This window comes from Drosophila subpulchrella, chromosome 2L (assembly GCF_014743375.2).
Source record: "Drosophila subpulchrella strain 33 F10 #4 breed RU33 chromosome 2L, RU_Dsub_v1.1 Primary Assembly, whole genome shotgun sequence".
Classification (NCBI taxonomy): Eukaryota; Metazoa; Arthropoda; class Insecta; order Diptera; family Drosophilidae; genus Drosophila; species Drosophila subpulchrella.
The window spans coordinates 3774013-3786181 of NC_050610.1; the positions used below are offsets into that span (position 1 = coordinate 3774013).

Below are 12169 nucleotides of genomic sequence, written 5' to 3' on the forward strand. Positions count from 1 at the left end.
AGATAATGTTCATTTGGGTGAACATGTTTACTTAATCTTTTTTTTAATAAATCAACTCACTCATTTGCTCAATTGGTCAGTTGTTCACTTGCTCACTTGTTGTGCAGCTTATTGTTGTCAAGTGAACAAAAAAGATCAAATAGGAAGTAACATATTCACTCACTCAGTTTAGTGAACAACTCTTTTTGGTTCACACACTCATGAGCAACCCAACACTATTAGATAGAGGTATATAGAGTTGTTTTCGGGTCTAAAAGGGTATATTATTATGAAAGGGGAGTCGGATTGAAGAAAGGTAGAGTAGTTTGGTAGGTAGTATGTTTTAGGGCCTGTCGGAACATTGATCGAATGAGGGAAAGGTGATTGTAAATGGGCATTTCAAGGTATGAGATTTTAAAAGGGGGTTTGTGATATATTAAACGGAAGGGGAGTCTGATTGAAGAAAGGTACTGTTTCTTATTGCTATAAAATCTAAAACTACTGTACAATTGTTCCCGTGGTTTTGCGAATGGATTACCCCTCCAAGAAGTCGAACTCATCGCGTGGGCGGTACCACTCATCCGTGGCGTGTTCGTAGATGGCTCTCTGGACCTCCGCCTCCGCAGCCTCGATGGGATCGGATTTTGGAGCATCGAAGCGGCTGTCGGATCTCGGACTGCGTGAGGTGGCCCGGAACTCCATCGGGATGTTGTAGCACTTGCAGATGCAGCTGGACGGGAAGCGGAACCAGTCGGAGAAGATCCCTCGGCACTCGTTGTGCGGATCGTAGGCCAACAATCTGTGCAGCCGGTACTGCTGTTCGCACCTGCATCCGTCCCGGCAGAACATCTGCTTGAACTCGTGGGTGCACTTCTCCCAGTGGACGTACTGCTCGAAGGGATACAGATTGAGCAGGGCCAGCACTTCGCCTCGGGTGTTGTTTGCCCAGAAGGGAGCCACTACTTCATCCTTGACGGGACAGGCATTTCTGAAGAACGAATCAAATTATTAAAAAGGTTTAAAGGACTGAGGTTAGTAACTTACACTCCGCGCAAGTTGCTGGCCACTGCCACGGGCTCCTGCTTCATGGCATCCTGGAAGAGTTGACCCTCCCTCAGCAGGCCCGACTTGGTGGCGCTTCCCGTAGCTCCCGCTGGTGAACCTCCTGCCACTGGAAGTGGCATAGGAGCAAGAGCAGGTGGACTTGTACTACTGGTGGTTAGGGGCCTGCGCAGCTTTTCCGAACTGAAGAGCCCACTGGAGGTGCCGGAGAAGAGCGAGGCGAAGCTGACGGGCGTGGTCACGGATGCGGGTGAGTACTTGGTTGCATTGCGACGGGTCAGCAAGGTGGCTGTTGTTGTGGTCGGAGGCGACACGGAGCTGGAGGTTTTTGGAGTGGCTGCTGTGGTTGTGGTCTCTGCAGGCTTCCTTCTCCTGCTGGGCGAGGCTGCCGAGCTCTTGGGCAGCGATGTGGGCTTTGGAGTTGTGGCAGTGGCTGGTTCCTGGGATGGCTTAGCCTCTCCGCTGAGATTACGCAATCCCAGCTGCGGTGAGTCGATGATCTGTATATTTTCGCCCCCAGCAGGTGAAGGTTTTGCAGTGGAGGTGGTTGATGGAGCTGAAGAGGGCACCACTTCGTAGACGCTGTTCGACTCTGGACTGGGTTGGATCTCCACAATTTCCGCCTCTACCTCAGGCTGTTCGGGCGATGGCGGAACATACGTAGTAGTACTCATAGTACTTGTGGAGTTTCCAGGCGTTGTGCTGGTAACCTCACTGGGAGTCTTATCCGTACTGCTGCTAATTATTTCGGGTTCAGCTGTGGTCGTCGTCGCCTTAGTTGTACTCGTTGTACTGGTGGAAACTGGTCGAAAATGCGGTTCCATGAGCACGTCATTGTTTTTAAAGCTCCCGAAATCATCGCGATCACGATCCCTCCCGTTCATCAGATACTTGGCACTGCGCCGTCCCCCATCCTTGCTGTAGCGCTCCGCCGCCTCCTCCATGTCGTCTGCATCCACCTCATTGTTCTGGATCTCATCTCGAAGAATGGAAATGTGCCGCACATCGCCGTACATGCGCTTCATCAGGCCCTGGTTCTCGTGCACGAATCGCCGGACGGCGTGCCACGGATAAGCGGATCCGGGCAAATGGCAGAAGGCCTGTTGACCCAGGTCACAGGGAATCGCCGCCAGCATCTGGGCCCGACCACGTCGCGACATCTTCCCATTGGGACTACACGAATTGGCCGAGTCGAAGCCAAAGCCCGCGGAGGCTAGTGGTAGAGCCACCGCCAAGATGACCAGTAGACACCACAGGACATCGCCCTGTAAGGAGAGAGATCGGAAATATAGGCAACTGGCTAACAAATACTTTGTATACTTTGAGTATACCAATATATTTTGATACAAATTATTTAATTGAAAAAAAAGATTAAGAATTAAAAATATAATGAAATTAAATATTCTCATAAAGTTAGGAATGTAACATCGGCAATCTAAGATAATATGTATATTATATTTTTGATTTGTATATTAATACATCGATTGTTTCTGTTACAGCTACACTGGTCGGCATATGTATTTTGACAAAACAAAAGTTAAGTATACTCATAACTTGAATTTACTTCTTGTAAACTATAGGCATCAATGGAAAGGTAATTTCAATGCCGTTTGAATGATACAATACATTTCTTTACCCATTCAGTATTTATTGAAAAGGACGAATTTGTGTAAATCAACTTTTAAATTTTTTTTAAAAACTTTTTTCCTCGACTTGAAAACTTAAATTTTTTGATGCAAAAAGTTTTTTCAAACAAAAATAATAGTAACTGCAAAAAGAATTTTTCAAAAATAATTTTTCTTATATTTTTTATGAATTTTTGAAAATGCTTAAAAACAGGCATTTGAGCCATATTTTTCTCTTTTTCATACAAATTTTTTCCGACATTGTCACCTTCAAAAAATCATAAAAAATATAAGGAAAATGATTTTTGAAAAATTCTTTTTGCAGTTACTATTATTTTTGTTTGAAGAAACTTTTTGCATCAAAAAGTTTAAGTTTTCAAGTCGAGGAAAAAAGTTTAAAAGTAGATGTTTACACAAATTCGTCCTTTTCAATAAGTACTGAATGGGTTAAGAAATGTATTATATCATTCAAACGGCACTTAAATTACCTTTCCATTGATGCCAAAGTTTACACGAAGTAAGTTCAAATTATGAGTATATTTAACTTTTGTTTTGTCAAAATACTTATGCCGACCACTGTATATGATCACCCGATTATGACCTTAAACCCGATCCGACGGGTTCCATATTAAATTTTAAGTAACACAGAAAAAAGACTTTTGGGACAATTTCCTACCGTTAGTTTTAAAAATGAGAGACCTGTTGGCTTAGAAACGGACGGAAGGACAGAAACGGCTAGATCAACTTGCCTAGTAATGCTGATCAATAATATATGTGCTTTATAGGGTCAGAAACATCTCGCTGCGTTGCAAACTTCCGATTGAAATCATAATACCCTCTGCAAGGCTATTAACATGTTAAGCATAAACTGAAGTTTTTGACTATATCTTATATTGTAAAGCCAATAAGCAAATATAATAATGTATTAAATTTAAAATATTAAATTCATAGACTTATGGGTTATAAAATGATTTACTGTTACAAAGATGAAATAAAATGATTGAAGTGACCCTAGATTTCACTTCTTTCTTTTATAATGGCTTGTAGATTTATTATTCAATATTGTGAACTGTGTGAATTTTGTTTTCCTCATTTCCTGCTTTTGGAAAGGCTTTTCCTTGCAGCTGGGTTGGTTGGGCTAATGGAAAGACTCAGCGGCTCCAGCTGAGCAGAGGAAATCTTAATTGAAACGACAGGCGCTCGCTGATAAGCAAATGGCGTGACGCTAAAACATCATTTTTTGTGGCGGCGAAGTGGAGTCAAGTGGGCTCAATGCACCTGGGATGGGAGGTCTGAAAAGGCCACGCGGCTCTCACCCGGCCAAAACGAATTGCCAGAGCCGTATACTCGACTGCAGCCGGTAGAAAATCAAATTTTACTTTCACGCAAAGCCAACTGGACAATCACAAGTCATAAAGATGATCGATGTGCATTTGCATGCCACCTCCAGACTGCATCTCAAGAGAGAGAATGGCCGCAATTGCAGCAGCCATTACACTGGCAGAATGTTTTCAACCTTTTTCAAACTGCATTTGTTATTTGTTGATTGTTACTTTGGCTCAGGGAAATACCTAAATACATAAAAACTAATCAGTTCTTTGATGGAAATTATTATAACAGATGCTAGAAAAATATACCCTTTATTGCAACTGAGTGAAAAATTTATAAATATATGTTTTTCCTTGAATAGGTTATATATTGCTACTCACCCTCATCAGAATTCACACATCTTAAAAATTTAATAAATCCTTTCCCTTAAAGTAATAATTATTTTATTCTCAATCCTAATATATTTGATATTTATGATAAAAAGACAATATTTTATACAAATTCGCTTAGTGAAAAAATCCGATTTCCAACAAAAATAAGGTATAAAAGTTCAATTTTATTGAAAAAATCATATTTAAAACATTTGTTTATGCTATGAATTTCAAGTATTCTGCAAAACATGATATTAAAAAAGCCCTTGTTTGTACAGCGCAGACGAAGTCATGAATTATATCAGCTAAACGGTTTTTTGAAATATTTATAGAGCTCAGTAGAATAAAGTCGGCTGTGCCTTAGCATTTCATGCATTGGGTCTGAATTGAGAGTCAACTTTTGGTGTTATCGAATTCATGAAATGGTGTTTATGCACACACGAATTTGCTCATTTCATGAAATGATTTCATGAAAAAGACAATAGACTATCATCATTGAATAATTCAAAGTTTAAAAAAGGAGCAAATCGTCGCAATGACATATGGAACTGCACATACTTCTAGACATTAACTACTTAATTTTCTCTCTCTGCATGGATACCATCGCACCAGACTGGCCGCCGACCGATCCCCAGCACCCTGCACCACCCTGGCCAGCCCGCACCACCCGAGTGGCTCACCGGCAACCAGCAACCGACAACCAACATCCAACAACCGACAACCGGCAGCTGGCGACGGACAACTTGCAACTGGCCACCGGCCACTGGCAGCCGGCAAAGTGAAATGCAAAGAGCAATCAAAAGCGAAATGGGTTACCCAAGTAAAAGTAAATTGCGGCGCGCTGGAAAAGCCATGGCATTTCCCGCCTCGCCTCCCGCGCCCAGGGGCCCTTTCAACTTTCCTTTTCGGTTGCACAATTGCCGCCAGAAAGCCGGGATTGTACTTCAGGTCGGTCCTAATAGGGTCTCTCGGACCGAATCTTCGGTCTTTTACTGGAGGGGCCCTGGTAACCGAACCGGTTGACCAAAACTGATGTGCACTCGGTATTTGGTTGTCGGTTATCTTTCGAAGCCCGCAGCCCCAATCACATGTGGCGCACACATATCGATCGCGGGTGATTCACCAAAGAAAAGAAAGTGATCGGCTCCCTTGTGGGCCGTTCGCTGGCGGATGTGTGTCCAAAATGTGAGCACAGCACGATTGGCCATGCGGTTAGGTAATATCCATCACTGATCTTTGGCCATCTCTTGTTTCTGGGTTTCGGGAAAATTCCAGACCCATTTGCATATATAAGCAAGGTCAATGCTTGAGATATTTTGTAATACTTTCAGGAAATTTTCAGGTAGCCAAAGCCTGTCTTATAATTTAAAAAAAAATGGTTTTTAACTAATAAGATCAAAATCTTTACGAAAATGTTGTGAAAAAAAGTATACAAAATGCTTTAGAAGAAAAAGAAAATTCTGAAATACTTTTAATAATCAAAGTTATTTGAAAAGTATCAGACATTTTTAACGCATATTAAGGTCGAATTGTATCTTATGCTAAGTCATTGTATCAAATCTATCACTTACAATATTGAATTAGAACGCAATGTATCCATAATTAAGGTTGAAAGTTTTCTGGGTTTGAGTTCAGAGAGGTTTGGGCAAATAATTCTCAAACATCATGTACTCGAATCAAATTTAAATATCAATGACAAGGTGGAATTCCTTCCAGCACTAATGCCCATTTCTCCCATTTGGAAAAGTACTTCAATCAAGTGCTCCACGGCACCCAGACCATGGCAATTACGAGAAGAAAGTGATCCGAGGTCTGGGTCTGAGACCGGAGGATGAGACCGCAACTTGGGTGCGAAACAAATGGCTCTCTGCGAACTAATTTGTGTTGAAAATCAAATCAGGTCACACCGCAAGAGAAGACGCCTGAAATGGAAAGCAGAATTACTTTCGCTTTGTTCGGCAAAAAATAAATAAGCCAGCTGGCATTAGTGTCGATTGTCATGTGCATCGAGACAATTAAGCCGAATCCCATTCATTAACATTGTCATATTTCTTGGAAGCGAAGGATCCACGGGGAAATTGGAGCAAATGCTGCTGTCAGCAGCCCAAGTCGGCGAAACAAATCAATATGTATATGTCCAATCAGCCGTGAGAGCTTGCAACCGCTGGAGTCAGTGGTGGCAGAATGGGTATTTTCCAGTCAGAATCATTCGATTACACAAATATTGATAATAGCTTCAGCTTTTGATTAGCCCTGGATTTGAAAATATTCAAAATAAACTAAATTTCCTTAAAACCCTAAGGACAGAAAACTAGGCTCTTTCTTTAAGACTGATTTCTAACACAAATTTAGCAATATTGTTGAATACAGTCAAAATGTGGGTAGGTCATCATGGTAAAATTAAAATATATTTTAGGTATATAACACTCGGTTTGTTGATTACAACCTACTTTGGATCACATTATAATATATGGGTTTAGTTTTCAAAATAAAGAAAGTACTCCATGTTATGTAAACAAACGCTAGCTATCATAAACTGAATAATGAGAATCAAATGCTGGTATTAAAAATATTTAACGATCGTGGGATTAAATACTACAGGTAAGTGACTATTCTTTCCTGGCTTCTTATAGCTGCTTCTTGTGGCTTATTGTTGGCAGCACTGGATGCAGCGGTGCAGTGCCGATGCTGCGGTGCAGTGCAAATGGGCATTAAGTCAACTCGCATCGAGGAAGACATTTGTCAATCGCAGACGATGCCGAGCTGTCGTCAGAGAAACGTATTGCAACACTTTAATGTGTCAGCGACTTTCTACGAAAACCCAGTCTGCCGGTGGACAGGAGGGGTGCGGGGTGGGGGAGGAAGGAGGGTGTCTCGCGGAGGAGACGTTCCAGTCTATGTCTTCATTTCCCAAATACAAATACAAGTTGCCCGCCCGTCCGTCCATCTGCAACTCTCTTGGCGAGTGGCTAGAATGAATTATTTATAAATTCAATTGGCTCTGGAAATGAAGTTGATGTTACACTTAACCAAATTTGGCTTTGCCGCTGCTGTTTCTGCTAATTGCCAGGCGAGCAGCTGGCGAGTGGTGAAATTTTCCCCACCAAAACAAAAGACTCAGGCGACAAACTCGACGAGGCTGCAGTGCAGCCCAAACAAAAGACTCAGGCAACAAACTTGACTTGCCTCGCTGCAAGCTCTTCATTTCCCTTCCCAGACTTTGGGCAATGCATATTCATGGCAAAATGGCTAATTAAACAAAAAATTTCACTGATTGGACACCGCCGGAAAAGGCCGCGAACTTCGCATCCCAATTTTGGCAAGTCGATATTTTGGGCAGCCGATTCGCTTTCGGTTTGGTGCTGTTTTAGCAGTAGTTTGGCTTTTGGTTTTAGCTTTGGGCTTGGACCAAATCCAACCAGTCGATCCCAGGCCAGCCGCATTGCTCTCGAAGAAAGTGAAACTTTTTATTTTATTCCGTTTCTCTCTCTTTTTTTCCTCCTCTGTTTGGGACCGGCAATGCCAACCACAACAGCAAACACAGCGGAAACTTTGAGCATTTTCGTTGTTGGTTATGCTTTTATGATTGCGTAGTCATGCGTTAAAAGAAAACAAAGCCCACTCGCACTCGGGGGGACAGAAGTTGTTAATATGCATAAAACGCTTAGCCCTACGTTGATCGATTTCAACACATTTTTAAAAAATGACGGGGACGTGTGACCATCTTTTAATTGCGATTTCGTTTTCATCAATGGCTTCTGGCTAAGGGGGACACTAATATTGAAATATTCCGATCTGCGATTGGTTTCGGTTGATTAATGGATTTTGGTTTGATTCAAAAGGGAATCAGCGTAAAACAATAATATAAAGTGGGAGTTAAAGTCCGCTAAAAAAAAGTTTTTAATAATATAATTTACTTATATATTTGATTCAATGGGAGATTCAGTGTAAAATAAAAACGTATTTACTTTATAAACTTTATATCCGGTATAATCTTAATAATATTATAGTTATCATAGCATTTTAGACAAATTCACCAACTTCAAGTTATAACCATTAAACGGATAAAGGCAACATAAACCTTTCTTATGGTTGTCTTCAAATATGTCATATATCATATGTCACATATCATATCATCATATGCAGATCGTCTAGTCTATTCAATTAAAGCTATAATTCAGTTTTAAAAAAATTAATAATTATTTTTTAGGGATAGAAAGTAGCATATCGGATACGTCCAATATTTTTTGCTTAAATACCTATTTGCGGTTATCAAGTAATATCATTTTTATGTATGATAGTTTTACCCATTGCCGTATTGTGTTTGTTTTATATTGCGATTGTTAACTTTTTGACACTTTGTTATGCAAGGCAATCGCCATGGGCCAACCCCACTTACCGTTATTGGTCTAGTGATCCGCGATCGCCTATCCATTTGGGTGCCCATGCCCACCATTGTTTACTTTCACTCGATTGACACTCGCGTCGATGGCAAATGCCAAATGCCGAATGCCGAATGCAAAATAGGTGCAAATAGAAATCTGTCGAAGGATTTGGCAATGTTTCACGCAGATTTCACACTCGCACGTTCACACACACTCGCAGGGCTTTGAAAATTAGTGGTAAAGTCCATATTTCCACACAACTGCAAATCGTATGCAGTTTCCGCGACCTCTGGGGTCCCGCTTCTGTTTTTCTCTGGGCAGGGGGCTTTTCCCACTGCGCCGAAATCGAGGAAATCGAGGAGGACCAGCGAAAAGCCTAAAATCACGTTCACACGCCTCGAACTCACGTTTGCAACTGCGACGCCACCAGCGGCTGGTCGAGCCCCAAAGTCCCACGGCAAGACGTCGGTCTCTCTCTTTCTCTTCCTCCGCCTCGCACCCAGCTCCACTACACTGGGAGAAACTGGCAAGCACTTCAGGGCATCCCATCACAACTGGACACCAAAGCTGCATTTTATTTTTTAAAATCTATTCGAGCTGAATTTGAGCTTTTACAGTTAAATAAGAATAATAAAACTAATATATCTTGTTCTATTTCCAGTTTTAAATAACTAAAATTGTTTTTTAGCCTTTATAAATTTCAGTCTAAGGTATTTAATATTTAATTATTTATTATGAAGAATATTTTTTTAAGTTAAATGAAGAATTATAAAAAATATTGTTTTAATAAAAATACAAATAACTCCTATTGGAACATATATTTTTCAAAATTTAAAAATTAAATTTAAAGAAATTGTAAATCATGTTTGATTTATAATCACTTATGTATACCTAACCATTGGAACGTAACCATTTTCAGAAAAAATCAAATAAATCAATAAATCATTGTAAAGAATAGTTTGGGGAAAGAAAAGGAAAATAAACTTTTAAAGTGCCAGAACACCCGGTTATAAAAAATAAATAAAATGACACAAAAAGAATTATTATTCTATTATTTTATTATTATAATATAATATTATATATATTAGTGGTTGGTATTCATGGTATGGTATCCATATCTGCTAGTACTTGCTATTCATATCTATATCTTAAGCATAGACCTCTTTTTTCCAGTGTAGAGAGGAAGAGTGACGAAGAGAAAGAGGCGGTGCGATCGGTCGATGGATCTCAGCTCTGCGCCAGCGAAAACGCTTTTTATTTTTACGGTTCGGCTTGCTTTTGTTTTTGCTTTTTGGTTTGCTTTTGCAGGAAAACTTTTTCTTATTTATTATTCGTCGACAAACGCTGAAAAACGACCCAGCGCGAAAAAGAAAAAACCAAAAGGCCAGTAAGCAGAGGAGTACTATACAGCGACAAGAAAAAGCGCCACACGCAACGAAGAACCGAAGTCAGTCTTCGGGAGCTCGGTACCTCGGGAGCCAGAGCCCCCAGTTCTCCCCAGTTCTCGTAGTGCTCAACGCTCCCAGGCGGAGAGTGCGTCGCGCCGTCTTCTTAGTAGGTCAGTGGTGGACCCAAACATTTGTTGTTGCCCGGGCTTTGTTTTGATTCATTTGCGGCCGCTGGTGTTGCAAGTGCTGTTGTAGTTGTTGTTGTTGTTGTTGTTGTTGTTTCGTAAAGTCGAGGATTAGACGCCGCGCCGAGAACAGAGCTTGTTTTGGCGCGCATCTTCGGGACTTGATTGCGGGAGCTGCTTTAGCGAGGGGCGACTGTATTCTTTTTCGGCTGATTAGCAAAACCTCTTCATGTTGCTCTTTAATTTTTTTTAGTCCTACAATTCTCCACGAAAAGGTTTTGATTAAACTTCATGCTTATAATATTTTTTTTTATTTCAAAAAATTTTTTTTTTTAATTTATAAAGAACAGTTTGAGAACGGTTGAGACACCATCATACCAACATAGACTAAGTACAAGAAATTAATTTAATTCTTATGTTTATGTTTATTGACAAAATGTTTTGATTATGTTTTTGATTTTGATCTTTTTAATCGTTTTTCTAACATTGAGAAATGATTTATAAATAAAAATTAAAATATTGTTGAGAAACGATAATACCAATATGGAGTTATTAAATTTATTTTAAAATAAAGTTCGGGATTCAAATATATTTCATTGCGACTTTATTTAAATCTTAGAAAGTTAGAGATTAAATATTACGAAACGATAGGAATAACATTTATATTGTTGAGTTGAGTATCAAGAGATTATCTCTGTATTCAAATCTTTTACAAATAGTGTTTAATTAATATTAATGGTTTTTCAAAGTGTGGAATATGATTTATGAAAATAAATAAAGTATTGTTGAGAAACCATAATACCAACATAGAGTTAATAAACTCAGTTTAAATTAAAGATTTTAAAGAGTTTTAAATGTACTTTACTAAATCTTAGAAAGTTTGAGATTAAATAATTCGAAACAAAAGGAATAAAATTTTTGATCCTTATTATCTTTATTTAGATTATCTTTGTATTCAAATTTGTTACAAATAGTAAACCTATAATAAGATGAGTACTTAAATAATGTTATTGATTCCCTTAAATTAAATTATATTTTTGTTTAAAAGCTTTTTTGATTACTTTTCGTTTTCCTTGACCGACCCTCGCTGCTGCCAGCGAACTGTTGAAAGCGGTCTGTTGGCCGGGCTAACCGCAGTTTAATTATCGTTGTGTGTTTATTATGTCCTCGCCCGCCCCTCGTTGCCGCCCACCGCCCACCGATGTCCCCATCTCCGCCCACAAGACGCGGCACGAACAGTATTGTGTTACTGCAGTTCCTCATCGTCCGTTTTTTATTGGCCACGAAGACTCCCATTGAGTAAGAATTGCGCCACCAGGTAGCGGTGGGTGGTGGGGCGGTGAGGTGGTGGACGGTGGGTTTTTTGGTGGAGAGAGTTCGGGTCCACCAGTGGAGTGGGTGGTCGCTGATGGATTTTCACTCCCTTTTCCAGCCAGCCCCCTTTCCTGGACCCACAGAACTGGTTTTCATTGGCGATTGCCAAATAATTGCGATTGCGAAATGTCTGCCATGGTGGACGAGTAACCAACATTCAAACAAAAAATCATTTAAAATAAAGAATCATATGTATTTCTTATTTTTTATACAATCTGTTTATGGTTTTTTAATACTTATGGTAAAAGCAGCCAAACTCTAAATTCTAAACTACCTTTTTTCAGCTGACCCTGCTTTAATATTAACTTTGGGGTAATTTAGTGAAGGTGATACCGAAAAAAGAATCGAGTCTCCTCACTGCCATCGATATTTGGGTCAGAGCAAGTGAAAGTGCAAAAATAATAACTGCGGCTGCGGTTGTGCCTGAGAAGCAGGTTCATTCCAGCTGAACGATTTAATCGGAGGTCTGGG

General features: G+C 40.1%; 1 protein-coding gene across 1 annotated transcript; it reads right to left on the minus strand.

Annotated features, from left to right (window-relative positions):
- Positions 1-258: 258 nt before the first annotated feature.
- On the minus strand, positions 259-8840 carry LOC119547858 (protein spaetzle 4). The gene is made up of 3 exons (XM_037854890.1): positions 8766-8840; positions 1024-2306; positions 259-967 (listed from the first exon to the last, which is right to left on the minus strand). The coding sequence occupies exons 1-3, from the start codon at positions 8820-8822 to the stop codon at positions 514-516; spliced, it is 1794 nt and encodes a 597-aa protein (XP_037710818.1). The 5' UTR covers positions 8823-8840; the 3' UTR covers positions 259-513.
- Positions 8841-12169: the final 3329 nt, after the last annotated feature.